Consider the following 18,136-nt stretch of genomic DNA (forward strand, 5'->3'; position numbering starts at 1 on the left):
GTAAATAATTTACCAAAGCATTTAACTATATGATAGAGTTGATCAATATCTGAATCTCCAGGAAACAATGGTTCTCCAGTAAGCATTTCTGATAATAAGCAACCTATTGCCCATATATCCACAGCTCTGAAAAAAAAAAAAAAAAAATTGTTACAATACTATGGATTTATTATTATTTGTGGGGTACTGAATTTCATGGATTTTATGGGTACTGATAGATTTACTACATATTAGATATATATATATAAATTTCCTAGAGAATTAATTGTATGGGCTGTTTGTCGATCTCAAGAAATCAAGTAAGGTATCCCTGAAAATTGACTTTCAAGAATGTACAGCATTTTAAAAATATTTCTGTACCATATTTTGTTGTGATATCAATGCATGTCTTTTTGTATAGCTGACATATCATGCATTGGATCTTGAATATAAAAACCTATAGTTAGATATTGACACCAATATGAGTGTTATTCATTATTAATCCATATAAGATCCACAGAATTATATAGTCAATATTTGCACTATTGCAAATAAATCAATATTTAGAGAGTTTTTGGCACCAAAATGTAATATTTTTTTTCATTTTTAGGGTAGCATTTTTTTATGCCAATTCCCAAGATGTGGTAACTAGATTCTTATTAGAAATCACATGATCACCTCCAGGATTCGAACCCTGGACTCCTGTGTTAAAAGTCAGTGCTCTTACTGACTGAGCTAAACAAGTACTTCTCAAGCTAAATCGCATACAGCTTGCTTAGGTATCTATAACTCAAGGAAAGTAATCCCATTAACCTTCCAAAATTTGCTTCAACAAAATCTACATGAGATTAGTCACTAATATATCAACTTACTTTCCATATTTTGTATCTCCGACTAGTAATTCTGGTGCTCTGTACCACCTTGTAGCCACATAATCTGTATATGATTCTCCAGGTTGTGCAAGAGTTCGTGCAAATCCAAAATCACACAATTTTACTACACCTGATTTACTAACTAATATGTTTTCTGGTTTTACATCACGATGAATGATCTGTAATAAAAATCAATTATTCATTATAAAGGAAAATACTGCAACATTGTAAAAGAAATATATATATGACATTTTCTATTTTTCTAAAAACAAGAATGTGTCCTAAGTACACGGACGCCCCACTCGCACTATCAATTTCCATGTCCAATGGACCGTGAAATTGGATAAAAAATCTAAATTTGCAATAAATTTAGAAAGATCATACCATATGGAACATGTGTACTAAGTTTCAAGTTGTTTGGTCTTCAACTTCATCAAAAACTACCTTGACCAAAAACTTTAACCAGAAACTCTCACTTTCATTTTCTATGTTCAGTAGACCATGAAATTGGGGTCAAAAGTCTAATTTGGCTTTAAAATTAGAAAGAACATATCATAAGCAACAAGTGTACTAAGTTTCAAGTTGATTGGACTTCAGCTTCATCAAAAACTACCTTGACCAAAAACTTTAACCTGAAACTCGCACTTTCATTTTCTATGTTCGGTAGACCATGAAATTGGGGTCAAAAGTCTAATTTGGCATTAAAATTAGAAAGATCATATTATAAGCAACAAGTGTACTAAGTTTCAAGTTGATTGGACTTCAGCTCCATCAAAAACTACCTCAGACCAAAAACTTTAACCTGAAACTCGCACTTTCATTTCTATGTTCAGTGGACCGTGAAATTGGGGTCAAAAGTCTAATTTGGCTTTAAAATTAGAAAGAACATATCATAAGCAACAAGTGTACTAAGTTTCAAGTTGATTGGACTTCAGCTTCATCAAAAACTACCTTGACCAAAAACTTTAACCTGAAACTCGCACTTTCATTTCTATGTTCAGTGGACCGTGAAATTGGGGTCAAAAGTCTAATTTGGCTTTAAAATTAGAAAGATCATATCATAAGCAACAAGTGTACTAAGTTTCAAGTTGATTGGACTTCAGCTTCATCAAAAACTTTAACCTGAAACTCGCACTTTCATTTCTATGTTCAGTGGACCGTGAAATTGGGGTCAAAAGTCTAATTTGGCTTTAAAATTAGAAAGATCATATCATAAGCAACCAGTGTACTAAGTTTCAAGTTGATTGGACTTCAGCTTCATCAAAAACTACCTTGACCAAAAACTTTAACCTGAAGCGGGACGAACGAACGGACCAACGGACGAACGGAGGCACAGACCAGAAAACATAATGCCCCTCTACTATCGTAGGTGGGGCATAAAAATCTGTAAAGATGAAAATTGATAGTGTTAATTGCCACATTGGCAATAGACAAAGTGGGCTTCTGTAAAACTGCATTAAGTTGCCTGATGCTTCTGACACTAGTAAAGTTTTATTCATACTAGTTAATTTTTGCAACATTTTGTATAGACACATAAGGGAAATGTCTGAATATTTGTTCTCAGACGAGTAGTTGGATGAGTCAACAAATGCAAGCTTTCCGTTTTTTTGTTGAAATGCCAAGATCTGTCAAACTTTAACAAAATCATCAACTACATGTATAAATTTTCTAATAGGTTAACCAACAAAATAACCTAAAAGGTTAATAAATTAGAGGTTATGGATTAACAAAATTTACAAAGCTCATCTCCAGTGTGTTGATTTACTTCCTTGCCAAAATCATGCAGATGTGACAAATATGGCTTACCAAAGGATTTAAAATCTTCATATAACAACTATTTGTGAAGATATTAATTAAGATTAGCATGTTTATTATTTGTCTACCTGTAAGTTTCAAAATAATAAATGTTTAATAAATATTGTTATAAGTATTATTAAAACTGTGTTGCAGTTTATTTGTTGGTTCAAACAAACTACTTTAATTTACAAAGAATCACACTTCAAAATAATTAAAAGCTTAACTTCTCAAATGAAAGTATGATAGTGAAATTTTAAATTTTGGTTATAAGAGCTTTTTCAGTAGAGTTCCAAAGCAAACAAAAACAGAAATGAAACACATCAAGATCTAGGTTTTTATTCCCTGACTGCACATGTACATTTAACAGAATGTCTGTGGTATTTTGATGTTTTAATATTAAAGCCCAATATTTTAAGCATACATCAATTATTTTTTAAGGATATCTTAAATAATTGCAGTTGAATCAAGCTTAAATGGCATAGAACTCATATATATTTATTACATTTCAGTCATTTCTTCTTCAGTTGTCTGCCATTGAATAAAAGTCCATGATTTAGATTGATGGTTTTCCTGTTTAAAATGTAATTTTGGGGCCATTTGTGGCTTGTTTTGGGGTCTGAGCTCTGTGTTGAGGGCCATACTTTGACCTATAATTGTTAGCTTTGTATATGTGTCGTCTTGAAAGGAGAGTTGTCTCATTTACACTTATACCACATCTTTTAATTTATATCAAACATTCATATAGTTAAACTTACATTATGTACATGACAAAATTCTACTCCTTTTAAGACTTGCCACAATATTCTACGAACAGTGTTTTCATCTAATCCATTTGGACATTTTTCTAGTTCATCTAACACAGTATGATCAACAAATTCAAAAACTAAATAAAGTCTTTTCTTTCTACGGAACACTTCTATTAAATTGACTAGGTGGTCATGTCGTAGTTGCTGGAAAAAAAATGCAAAACATATACTATCATATCAATTTTTTTTATCAAACTCTGGATAAAATGGTTTTGCATTAAAAGAGTATGGATGCCATGAATCTTATGAAAAGTTCTTATTTTATGCTTTTAAAACTGTAACTTAATGACAACCGTTGAGGAGGGATTCAGTCATTTTAAAAAGGAGAGGGGTTTCAACCCAAGATAAAGGAGGGGTTCTAACTATATGTCCCCATTCAAAGGCATTGATCATAACAAAAAAGGGGGGGGGGGGGCTTCCAAACTGACTTAGATGTCTTCTATCATGTATTACAAGTAGAAACTCTGTGATTGCTTTTGCTGTGCCATTTAAATAGAAAAGAATCTTGTTTGGTTTTTCTAATACCATATGGTCGCCTAAAAAACATCCAAACTTTCCATCTAGATGATAGACTGCCTCCCATGCACAGATGTATTTGTATATATATTTATAGATTATCGTACTATATATTAACTAGATTGGTTTTCTCAATTAAGTCGGTATAGCAAAAGCAATCGAGTTGAGATGACCAATAATAATCAGTTTATTGCTATTTTTGCTATGAAGACATTGTTAATTTCATTGACAACCGCACATGTTCCATTAGTTTCTAGCGATAATTTTTCAAATCACTCAAGGAAATAATCAAACAGCAAGATCAAAGGAAAAATTTGTAAAATAGCAATAATTGTACATATATGTCAAAATAGATAAAATATAGTACTAACGGCTACAGGGGTATTAAAATCAAGTGGTACCAGGTATCTTCACCTTTATGATCTACTTTTTAAGTAAATGTAATGCATCAAATTGAAAGATTAAAGATAGTTCTTTTTCAGTTTCCTATTACAAAAATGAAAATGAAGTTAATTTGCATAAAACATTTATTCTTATAAATCTTCAAACAACAAGTTCGTAACAATAGTATAAACTGGTACTTCAAATTCTTCATGGGGGATACATTGAGTTAAACCATTTTCTTTAAAAAGTTGGATAAAAAACAAAAACATTTGTTCTTAAATTTCAGTCCATAGTTTCATGTCTTAACTTATATAATCTAAAGCATGCATACATATCAAATTAACTCATTAGAATTCTACAGTAATACATATCTGCGTATTCTGGTTACAGTCCTAATGATTTTTGTTTGTTAACATAGCTTAAATGGTCACATAATAAGTGTATATTATGTAATGACTACAAATTCCAGATTCTATTACAGTTGACAGGGGAACAGTCTGTTATCTTTACAGATGAGGAGTAATCATAGCATTGGAATGCAATTTGATAATGCTGGTCTACATGTACCAAATATTTTCAAGCAAAGGCAACATGTAACTAACTTCATCTCTGTTTTGAAAAAAAAAGTTCAACAATGACTTTCAATCTTGTATGTAGGAAGGATTTTTGATACGAAAAACACTCACTCAGACTCAACAACATGATTAAATTTTAATGTTGAGTAATTTTAGAATGTAGCATGCATTACTAGGGCATGTAGAGGTACATGCCTGACCCCATAAATGAAGTATCATTGGGACCAATCTGGAATAAGTTTCTAATAACTCAGTATCAATATTTAATGTCTTTAAAACTTGTCAAGACATATATTTTCAATGAAGCAATAAGAGGAAACATCTGAAAGGGCCTAAAACATAGTTCTCCTTATCTGTTCTATTAAAGTTACAAAAACAGAAAGAAATGTGTCATGTACAAACAGACAGACAGACAAGACAGATGAAACCAGTATGTTCCTTTTTTGAAACAGAAAATTTTATGTTTAAATATTCTAGTATAATGTGTGTTTGACTATTCTAAGCTATTCATAATCCAACCAAATATAAGTTGTTTATAATCAAACATTATAAATACACGTATTAAATCAACCATTGATATCATAACACCGTGATCTTCAGTACAGGCAACACACGATAAAACAGTTGTTAAGCGCAATTCCTCAAGTGTGCCTATTAATACTTCTATATATAACAAATGACAATTGATCAGGACGAGCAATCTTAAATGTCGAAATAAATAAGAAGTTAAATACAATTCAAAAATTATTTACGTATATCAATAGATGGATTTTAATAAATTTCAATACATAACCAAAGGCATACTAAAGCATTGATTTAAATTCCAAGTGTAAATGTGCTACGATTATAGGATCAAGTTAAGTATGAATACGAACAAAGTATTAACTAACCCGCTTTTAATACTGTCTTGATTATATTGTAGATATTAGATTATTAATAAAAAATGGTCTATGAATATTAAATGATCTTTACAGAATATCCTTTGACTTGAGAATAAAGCATTTAAAAGCACATTTAAAAATGCAGGTACAATTCAAACTGATTATATGCCTTTTAATGAATTTTTACATGGTATAATTTCACACAATTACATTGAACGATTATTTAAAATGGTGTCACTTCAGCTTTCACTATTTCAAAAACTTTCTGTTTGTTTGTGGTAGTAACTGCAATCAAGGAGTAATTAAACACAGCCTATTAAGTAAGCCAGTTGTTAGGTGTGAGTGTTACTGGTAAATACAGAAAAGCGCTTTGGACACACAAAATGAAAAAAGAGTAACTTCCAATTCCTATGCAAGGAAAGGAACTGTAATGATCAACAAACTTGCAGTCTGATTCCTGACATTTTTTGTATTCTGTCTAAGTACAAATAGCACTTCAGACACAAGCATTTATATGGTTTTATTTTAATTTCATATGCAAGGAAAGGAACTATTAAGTCAACAAACAATATATTCAACACTCAGTCTAATTCTGATTATATGTGTGGTATTTTGAGGGATTGCTGTGTTACTAAGTCTGACTATAAGGCCTAGACTATTTTAGTTCTGTTAAATTGTTTGGTTGCTGTCTTACATTTATTGCTCTATTCGTATTTCAACAACTCAGACTGAATGAAAAACTGTCTGTGTTATATTTCCCTTCATTAATGTAAAGTTATAGACTTGTAAACAATAATTCAATATATCGAAACAAATTATAACCCTAAGAAGTCACACCTTTCAAACACCTTTGAAACAATACAAAAAGAATATTCTCCATTATCATGTTATCTACCTTTGTGATCATATTGCGTTCTCATTGTTTAACTTTTAGTTTATTGTTTCACACCATATAATCACCATAAACATGAACTAGTCGTGTACTTTAATACGTAATTCAGTGGTTATCTGTTGTTATTAACATACAAACAGGTTGAATAAAAAATAAGTTTTTCTATAACATGCAGATGATCCTTACTTAAATTTTTGTTATCAAATTCTGTATCTTAAACTTAGTTAATTTTTTTTAACACTCTTATTGTAATTCATTTAAGTCCCAAAGTACCTAATTCAAAAAACTATTTACATGTATAACCATTGTGTCTTTACCAAGTATGTCAGCCAACTATCTTTTACAGAAAGGGCCTTGGTGGTTGAGTGGTATTAGTAGTTTAACTACTGTATCACTAGCCTGTCAACAATCATGTTGAGAGTTCAAACCCCGCACATATGATAATAGGTGTTTTTGATTCCAATCTTAACTGGATTGTCAGTTTTTCTGTCTTAGAGCTGTAGTTCTCTCCATCTGTGCTTGTCTACAGCTTTTTTCGTCATTAAAAACAGGTCCCCATGAAAAAGCCACTAGTGTTTAACAGTGTTACATAACAAAAATCAATCAATCAATAAATCTTTTACAGAAGGTCTGTCATGTAAATTAAATAAACTCAGATTTGAATAAAATTCATTTTAATGGATACAGTGACTATTTTGAAAAATTCAAAATAAAAAACGGGAAAAGTACAGAATTTCCCTCCAATATTGACAATAAAGTTTTGCTGTCACAGCCCTGAAGCCGATATTCCTAAAATTTTGTATAGATTCTTTTAACCGAAGTTGAAATCTTACAGGCCTGATTGATATTTTACAAGCCTGGGATGATGGACCTGTGACAAAGGGTGAAGACTGCAACTCTAAACTATGCTAGGCTAACTAGGGTCATCTTTGACTTGCATAGTCAGAATCTAATTATGATTGGTGCATATATGAATTTTGGGTCATGTAAATTATAAAACACCAAGGCTCCTGTGTGCCAGGGGAGGGAGACTTTCCAGGCATCTAGTAGGCATTGGGAAAAGGTTGTCAGTAGCTGCTGTCCTGGCGACCAAAAGGGAGAACCATATTCATCTGTTCTATAGGAATGTTTTGTTATTTTATTAGCCATCTAGGCTAATCAAAAGAAATAAGAGTGGTAGATATTTTATACTTTTGAAATGCAAAAACAGCAAAAGTAGCATGAAGTACTAAGACCTCATTATCCAACCAAAATTATGTCAAGGTCAGATGACAATTGTACAAGACAAGATCTGTATCCTCATGAACAATCTCCATACATACTGAAAATGGAGATGAGATACTAAAGTATCAGCAAATTGTAAAACCCTGTCATTACATTAGATAATAATTGAATTTCATCTACTGTTGCAGACAGATTCTCAAATTCATTAAGACACAGCCTAAAATTTTGGCAAGAAACAAAACAATATAAAATTATAGAATGAATTAAAATAATAAAATGTAAATATGTATGTTTTTTTTTTTGTATGTATGTATAACAGTCTAGACAGACTTAGTCAACTTACTAACTTAGTGTTTTATTTTAAATGTTTACTTTCTACTACCTAATACTACCTGCTAGTACATTTGTTAGTAATATGAGCATTATTTATTTTCAATAATATTTTTGTTCTATTCATTTGTTTTTCAATTTGTATGTTGATTATGACAAAATCAATCGTAATTCAGACAATATTGATAGATTATGTAAAGCATAAAAGTGGGCTAGAACAATTTTACGTGAGAAACAATAGTTAAATGGTCTAATGCAAATGTATACTTATTGCCATGTGATATTCAAACAATAAAAATGGGACATCTGGTGTCATGAACTTCAAGAATCATTTAAAAATTTGAATTAATGCAAAATCTATATACGACAATAGAAACAAAATAAACTTGTTTATTCAACAAATTTTAATCCAGAAAATGATGACAGTTTGTTTGCTTACACTAATTGGTTTGAATGCTTATTTTATTGTGTATACTGATGAAAAGAGCAGATCAAGTAACACAGGTGGTCCAATTCATTTAAGTAATTTTTAGCTGTAAATAAAACATATTTGACCATTATCACTAAAAGCATCCTACTTCAAAACTTACAATGACAACAATACAATATTAATTAAAAGCTTTCAAAAAGCTTACAATCTATACATTTTGAACTAAAAAAGTCAGTATATCGACCAGATATGTTTTAATTTTACGGTAGCTAAAAAGTAGGGGAAAAAAGTTATAGAATTTTTAAAACATTTTAAATTTGGAACTGTATCTAATCAATGACTTTTGTGTACAGGATTAGTCACTGGTTTGGATGTATTTTGGTCATTTCTGGTTTTATTAGACCTTCAACATTTACATAAGGTGTTGAAGGTCTGGTGTTACCATCACAGTTTTCTTGGTTAACATTTTTGATGGGATTTTTTTTTTTGTAGTGACAACTGTCAAAGAAAAATTTGATCAAAACAACTTTGACGGGTTTGAAGAAGGGAAGAAAATCTCATCTAATTTTCTTTGAAAAATGAACGGGGATTATCCAATAACAGTGCAGCTTTATATAATTATTGTCAACAAAGGTGTTCATAAAAATAATTGATAAGGACTACAGATGACTTAGACCAAAGTTAACCTGGTCAAGAAAAACTTTTACCAGGTTAACTTTGATAGCGACAACTGGGCATTAGATTTTAAAATGTTTTGGCCTTGAGCATCACTATAGCGACATTAATTGTCAAAATGCACAATTGGTGCAGTAACATAGGTACTGTTAATGTTATTAACTCTATTAATACCTTTAACATTCTGACTTCTCTAAGAGCAATCTTCTTAACCATTTTATCATCTTCACTTTCTAAAAACTTTTTAATAGCTACTAGCTGTCCAGTTTCTTTATGTCGACATTTTAATACCATTCCATAACTCCCTTCGCCAACTAATCCCAAGTTTTCATACTTCTCCATAGTGGACTATAATTATGTCCCTTGGTTTTAATGCCTGAAAAACAAATGGAAGAATTATGACAATGCACTGCTATTTTTTTCTAACTGTTATGATACCTATATACAAATCTTATTAACACCAAATACAGATCAAATGTGAATTTGTTGGGGTAGACAGTTTCATTATTCTGGAGTAATGTCCCTTTATAAATAACAACATTCATTAATTGCTGAAATTGTCATATATTTACAAAGAAGTTCAGTTTGATAAGATTGTGAAAGGTTACTGCCCAATCAACTAACCTACATGTACACTGTAGCCACATTAGAAAACATGTAATGTCAAGCCACAAAAAAAGCATTTATTTAAGTACATGTACCACCCAAAAGATCTCAACTTTGATTTTGAAAATTTGCTGATTTATAGACTTGTCAAAGTGAATTGAAATGATCCTGCATGATTACATTATCAATTATCATCCCTATTAAGCTATTTAAAGGAGTTCTAAAATTAAGCCTGACCCACAGAGATCAATGGGGAATTTCGAAACTACAAAAAAAAAAAATCTCATTTTTTTTGCTTCTTTCTTAGGCCAAATAAAAATATATGTGTGGTTCCAGTAACCCTACCGTCCCTACTTTTTCGGCTTAAAAATAGCCTACCCTAAAGATTTTATTGTCATTTTTCATTAAGCACTGTTAAAGTCTGAATGTGGCTCCCATAGACTCAATGTTAAAAAAAAAAAGAGGCTCTACCAAAAGCTTTGAGATGCAGACTAATGAACAAACGGACAGACGCACAGACCAGAAAACATAATGCCCATAAAAGGGCCATGAAAATGGTAGAAACCCACTTATAATTATGAATCCACAGTATAAGCCAAGAGTTGTCTACCAGTATATATAATCATTAAAAAAAAACTCTTAAAGAACTAGATGTGTCAAAGCGACACGAATGGCCCCGTCCCAAAAGTTGAAAAATCTGCAATTTCAATAACACATGTGGACACAAAATCGGTATAACTGTGATTTTCAATAATTTGCCCAAGTCCAAAGCCTGTAATTAAAGCAAAAATTAGCGGAGCGGAACGAAACTTAAACTTGATCTGTAACTCATCATGGTTAACTCATATACCAAAAATCAGCCCAATATCTAAAGGTGTTTAGAAAAAAACTCTGTATAATGGTTTGTGACGGAATTACGGAATTTCGGACAAGGGTAAAACTATATGGCACCAACAACTTTGTTGCGGGGCCATAAAAAGAGGTCAGCAACAAAACAGTACATAAGCCTTGCATGTCTACCTGATTCTAGTCAAGTCAACTCCTCTCACAACACCTCAAAATGCTCAAGGTAAGTTGTTTTTAGCAAACATAAGCAAATGCATTACTCATTAGCCTACTACATGAAGTAGTTTTTAGACAATTTGACTGTTTATATAAGTATATATATTCCTTAAAAGTGTCATGCAACTTTTCACCATGGAAAATTCATTAATACATGATCTTCATATACATGTAGTGACATACATGTACATGTATTCATTGGTTCCAGAATTCACACCACCATATTTTTTTATGATTAGATATGATAAATTATATAAAACCTTGAGGTTAACATGGTAAACAACAAAATTTGTCCAATATTTAACACCAAATCTAAAATTAAGGTTTTAAAAACCACAGGTCTATTTGGTCAAGAATAGATTAAATTTGGTAAGATTGATAAAACTTTATCTTATGGTGTCTGATTATATAAAATGATGAAATAAAAAAGACTGATGAACAGTAATTTGACCAGAAAAGAATGACTTAATAAAACCCATTATGTATATATGGTCTTAAGTATTTAAAAATTGCTGGCATGGGGTTTAAAACGGCTTAAACTAAAGTTTCTTTTAAATACCTATTGATTGCATATAGATTTTATGGATTATCTTTGTGTTTATGCATTTCAATGTTTAAACTGACATAGGATAAAATCTAAACCCCACATATAAGTTAATAAATCTCACATTTGTTTTAACATTAATGGAGTACCTCAGTGTAAATCAAAAACACTATGTAGTCATTTGCACCATCTTTACAGTAAAATGGGGTCAATATTTTGCAGTGGCTTTGCATGTATTATATACATCATACATGTATACTGTATACTGAAGGACACCTCCAGATGCTGGAATTTCTCGCTACATGTACATTCAAAGACCTGTTTGTGACCTTCTGCTGTTGTTTTTTCTATGGTCGGGTTGTTGTCTTTTTGACACATTTCCCATTTCCATTCTCAATTTTATGTAGTATGGAAAATGTTGGCAATTTATTAGTTCATCCGAAATACTTTCTTTAATGCATCTATCTTGATATCCCTTAATAATTTTCATCTGCATATACAGTGTACAGTTGTAAGTGTACTTTTAATAACTTGTGACAGGCTTTTTGATTTTTCTATTCACTAATATGCTTATCTGTAGTATATAAATATATCTTTTTCCTTACTATAGTTAAATAATATTAAAAATGAAAACTACTCGTTTATCGATTCTAGATAAAAAATAATATTTTCATTATTTTTCAAAATTTTCATTATCTTATTTTAAAATATTTTCTCTTTTTTTTAAGCCCTAAAAATTATATTTGAAGATTTAATTTGAAGTGTGGACCAGTTTTAAAATTTATTAATCAAATTCATCTCTCAATCTTTAAATACACTTTATCTTTCATTTTCACGCTTATAAAGCAATTTATTTCTTTACAAAAATGTCCTTAGAACTCAATATACAGATAATAAAGGCAGTTCTCCCCTGCCGAGACATCAACAATATTAATTGCAGCTGTAAATTTCATAAATTTGCAAACGATTTATAAGGATGTTATATCCTATATAAATTTGTATTTAATAATCTAAGCATTTTTCTATGTGACAACAATTCCGTCAACACAGAGTGAGTGAGAGTGAGATTGTACTAATAAGGAAAAAAGACAGACAGTCCTATCAACCTTATTAAAGAAGTGTATGTTCAGACTATATTTCTCTTTACCCTTTCCTCCGAGGATTGATTATTGTATGCACTCTCAAAACAGGAGGTATAAAATTAAAATCTCCACTGACCAACACAGTGGCAGATCCAAAGGGGTCGGGGGGGGGGGGGGGGGTCAGAGGTTTAGAAACACTTTTTTTTTTTACGATCAATGCTTTTGAATTGAGACATATTGTTGGAATGTCCTTTTTAAAAATGGTGAGATCTGCTCCTGCAACATGGTTGTACTTGTACTAACACCCCATTTTGACAGGGCTCTAACAGCAAGGCCACAATTTAAAATATTTTGATTTGCTCAAGCCCTACCCAAGTTTGAGACAGTGGGTAGGTAGGTAGGCATTTTCTTTTTTTTTTTTTTTTTTTTTTTTTTTTTAAGAAATTTACATATCGGATGTTTATTAGTCTTCATGCCTATCTGATTAAAAAAAACTTCTTCAAATCAGGACAATAAAAGAATTTGAGTAGGCAGCTTTTTTCTGGGTAGGTAGTGTTTGGGCAAACAAACCTATTCTTTTTTATGGCCCAAATTGGACCAAAACAAAAGTAATCATATTTTTATGCCTATGTGCCCATGAACAATTTTTAAAAATACTTATTTCAGATGGAATATTTCAATAAAATTTGCTGATTCTGATACATGTTTTTCAAACTGAGTTGCATGTACCACATAGAGCCTGAGGTATCCGTATGAATTATATCTTGAATTCATAAATTATATATTGCATGATTCAAATTTCAATGAGACTACCACTTTTATAAAAGAAGATGCAGGTTTCATACTGAATTTGTCAAAATTTTAGAAATCTATTTGGAGTCTAAAATAAAGAAATTCATACAAAATAAAAAGAACGCTTTTAATTCATTTTGGAGTTTAGTGGATTTTAAAATTTTCACATATATTTTTACATTTTCTACATTTGTAGATTAAAGGTTGCAAGTCAATAAAGTTATGCAAACAACACCAAAAGTGAATTCCAATTTACTTTGTATGGAACGCCGTAACTGCCTTATGTGTACTTGTTTCTAGATACGCTTATACTTTTCAATATATGCACATAGTTTTTCTATATATGCACATACTTTTTCTATATATGCACATACTTTTTCTCTATATGCACATAGTTTACTTTATATGCACATAGTTTTTCTATATATGCACATAGTTTTACTATATATGCACATACTTTTTCTCTATATGCACATAGTTTACTTTATATGCACATAGTTTTTCTATATATGCACATAGTTTACTTTATATGCACATAGTTTTTCTATATATGCACATAGTTTACTTTATATGCACATTGTTTTTCTATATATGCACATACTTTTTCTATATATGCACATACTTTTTCTCTATACGAACATACTTTTTCTCTATATGCACATACTTTTTCTCTATATGCACATACTTTTTCTCTATATGCACATACTTTTTCTCTATATGCACATACTTTTTCTCCATATGCACATAGATGACTCATAGTTTTCAAAAGATACGTTTTTGCCAGAAATTTAATATTTCTTTACCGACATTGACTAAACTATTATTCAATTAAAATGGCGGAAAACGGAGAGGAACAGATAAAAAACATTCTAGTCCGTAAACTTTTACATTCTGATCTTCTCCTCTGAAACCCCTGGGTCAATTGAACTGAAACTTTGTATGAAGCATCCATGGGAGGTCCTTTACAAAATTTGCATAAATCATCCAGGTCCGTTAAAAATAAAATGGCTGCCATGAGGATTTACATGTTTTGATTGGTTGAAATTTAAAACTTCTTCTCCTCTGTAGCAGTAGAGCCAAATGAACTGAAACTTGGTATGAACCATCCATGTGAGGTCCTATACCAAGCATACCAGGTGAGATTACAGGCTCACCACTTGAGACTCTTGTTCTATAACAAATTGGTTATGTGATTAAAAGAAATCCACTGTATACTACTTGACTTTGACCTCATAAAACATTGCAAGTGCCAAATATGTCTTATTTCCATATTTATTAAGTTCACAGAAGACTTAACCCGTACATGTTTTATAATGCTAAGCTCAAAGTGTAAATGCTTTATGCATTACAATTTACATCTACTTGTTCATAAAATGCAATCTTTTTGAATGAAATTTCATGTCATTTTTATGCCGCATCTTTGCAAATACAACAGCTTTTGAACACTTTGCAACACTAGTCCATCATTATATATAAAAGAACTGATAGGGGATAAAAAAAAAACACATGATATATCATCCCACCACAGAACAGCACAAGGACATGCACAAAATAACAGCCAAAGGTCACTGTAGTGGTCTTCAAAAATGGCATCACCTACACTACCAAGTGAGTTCAAGCAGGCTCCTTACAAAAAGTGCAAGCAACTAGACATAAACAACCTGGAAGACACAGCGACAAAATTACCCCATGAAAACAAAACAACAAATAAAAACAAGACAGCCACTGAACACTGGATCCTGGCTTGGGACAGGCACATAAAGTATGTCAAGGTCACAAACTCTTGTAACTGGGGGTACATTATACGGAATAATTTACTATTTATGTTGATGGGTACGTGGGGTAGCTCTGTGTGAGCATTGCATAAAATACCTCTAGTTTAACTTTTATAACTACTACATGTCAATATGTTCTGTAATCAGAACCTGGTTTGAGACGAGCTATGTAATGCTAGATTGCCTATATTTTGTGGTTGCTGGTGAATAATAGAGAAAAGTTTAGGTACTAAGTTATCTTAACTGTTGATAAAGGTGCAGAATCAATACAAAATCTTCCTAGTACCAAAAACAATATTATGTCTTTAATCATGCTAAAACAACAACAACAACAATGTTTTACTTTAAATCACATGTAATTTTAATGATTTTGTTAATGTTAATTATTTGCCGAAATGATCTCCAAAGACTTTAAATAGTCATCAATACCAAAGTTCTCGCCTGTTCGATACAATTCATTATTTAGGATCTCCCTACATTGTTCATTTATAAGATTTAAGGGTTGAAATATTGGCCTTTCTCCATCTCTGGTAGCTTCATTGTTCTGTTCTCCAACTCCTAATTCTGGTAATTCCGTCTCATTCATTTGCATGCCAACTGGGTTCTGAACTTGCCCTGAGCCCCAAAGCTGTAGGGGAGTAGCCTTAACGGTCCTTATTCTGTGACAACCCCATGCTGTAGATCACATATTCAGTCTTCTGTTAATTTCGTCCTTGAAATTATAGTGCAGCGCTGCCAAATGTAGATCATTTAAGGGGTCAAGGATATCATGATCCTCCATTTAGTAGAAAAGATTATAAAAATAGCACAAGACGCCTTCAAAAATGTCCCTCCAGAGTCTTTCGATCCGTTGATTATGTGTACTGGTACCTGTGATCATGCCGCTTTCACCTCGTTCCGTCGGCATAAAATCTTCTACAGAAACATTTTCCCGTCCCTTAAGCTTGTCGGATCTTACTTTTAATGGTATGCCATAATTATCAACACCGGTGAGGAAGCTTTCCAAAACAGTTTTAGAAGTGTTATTGTCATTACACGAAAGAAACATAATCATCCTACTAAACCCGTCAATGCCACCAATTATTACAAACCTCCATCGAATTAGTTTATGGTTGGTGTCTATGTGCCACAAATAGTTAGGGGCCATTACGTTATAAGTTCTCCGATGGAGACGACCAGCTTTCCTTGCTCGAACTCCAGACGAATCTATTTCATGAATGCAGTCCCTTAGTCGCCATCGTTGTATTTTTAAACCCTTCGTTCTTAACAGTTGTCGAAGCATTTGTTCGCCACACATTGGGAAATCTTTAATGGTTTCCGAAACTACTCTTTCCAGATCACCATCGTCTATTTCTGAAAAGCCTTGTTTTGACAATCCAAACTGAGCCATTCGGCGATATATTGTGCGCTCTTATACTAATAAAAGTTTTGCAATATCGAATATTTGGAATCCACAATCTAACAAACTGTATAATGTTAATTTATCAATATCAAATTTTGGTGCTCCAGAGTATCCTCCTATTTTCTGTGGTTTGGATTTTCCATATTTTACACATTCTGCCCGCAATCTCATCATGTCGGTTGCGTTTGGAATACCTAAAAACTGCAAATTTTGTTTTGAAAGCAGACTTATTATATCAGGAGTTATAGCTTCCCGTTCAAAACTTTCGTAAACTTCTAGCAATCCCACTTTCCTTAAAACAGTCAGCATCAGTGGCTCTGCCATTTTATTTACCATTACGGTACCCAGGAATCCTTCAGTCAGGAAATAGTAAAGTATATTGAATACAAGTATATCCTTGAAGAACTATCAAGAAAATAAGGGAAAAGTATACACACGGAGAACGATGTGTATACATAGTAAACTATGCGCATATATAGAAAAACTATGTGCATATAGAGAAAAACTATGTGCATATAAAATAAACGATGTGCATATAGAGAACAAGTATGTGCGTATAGAGAAAAAGTATGTGCATATATAGTAAAACTATGTGCATATATAGAAAAACTATGTGCATATATAGAAAAACTATGTGCATATAAAGTAAACTATGTGCATATAAAGTAAACTATGTGCATATAGAGAAAAAGTATGTGCATATATAGAAAAACTATGTGCATATATTGAAAAGTATAAGCGTATCTAAAAACAAGTACACATAAGGCAGCTACGGCGTTCCATAACTTTGCATTAAAAAATAATCTTCCTTTACTCATCAAGTAGACATGAAGAGCGTTGTTTATATATACATTTCTTTGATGTTAAGATGACAAAAATATAAGAATTACCCTGAGTACTAATAGTGGAGACTCATGTGCCACTAACAATTCTTCTGATAATTATTACAAATGTAGTTAAATAAATCATCCATCAATGTCTAGTTTTAATTTACCAAAACTTAACTACCTTCTGGTGACTGTCATGACTGTAAAATTAACTTGACAGATGTACAGTGTTCATCTTAAAAAAACATTGATATCCCATATTCAAGAATTAATAATTTAAGTGTTAGGTTAGGAAGGATAGGGGTGTAGTTGTTAGGATTGTCTTTTTTTTGCAAATGTAAACAGTTCAAAAATGTGACGACAATGAACATGATCAATGAGGGTTATAATGGGGGCATTATATTATAATTTTAGATGCATTATAACAATTAAATGTACACTTTCTTTTCAACGAAAAAAAGATGCAAAATGTACATATAGTGATATACCTGTATAATACAGGTGTCAATATTTCCTGGATCATGTAAACCAGTTTCAGGTCTGTTCACCCTGATTACATGTTCGCCTTAGGTCTGTTCGCCCTGAGTTTGTTTGCCCTAGGTTTGTCCTTGCTACTTTTAATTCAAAATATTTGACTTATATGTTTCTCTTTATATTAAGGGCATTAAAGTTTAATAAACTTATT

General features: G+C 31.7%; 1 protein-coding gene across 18 annotated transcripts in view; it reads right to left on the bottom strand.

Moving 5' to 3' along the window:
• Positions 1-18,136, bottom strand: part of LOC143045169 (cyclin-dependent kinase-like 1) — a 37,872-nt gene that overhangs the window by 18,688 nt on the left and 1,048 nt on the right. For all 18 annotated transcript variants that reach the window (XM_076217487.1, XM_076217486.1, XM_076217490.1 and 15 more), the window contains 4 exons: positions 9,536-9,737; positions 3,404-3,598; positions 852-1,030; positions 14-126 (listed from right to left, as the gene is read on the bottom strand). In XM_076217487.1, the coding sequence (XP_076073602.1) occupies positions 14-126; positions 852-1,030; positions 3,404-3,598; positions 9,536-9,703 (655 nt within the window). In that variant the 5' untranslated portion in view covers positions 9,704-9,737. The remainder of the gene's footprint in view (positions 1-13; positions 127-851; positions 1,031-3,403; positions 3,599-9,535; positions 9,738-18,136) is intronic.

Source organism: Mytilus galloprovincialis, chromosome 9 (genome assembly GCF_965363235.1).
Source record: "Mytilus galloprovincialis chromosome 9, xbMytGall1.hap1.1, whole genome shotgun sequence".
Taxonomy (NCBI): Eukaryota; Metazoa; Mollusca; class Bivalvia; order Mytilida; family Mytilidae; genus Mytilus; species Mytilus galloprovincialis.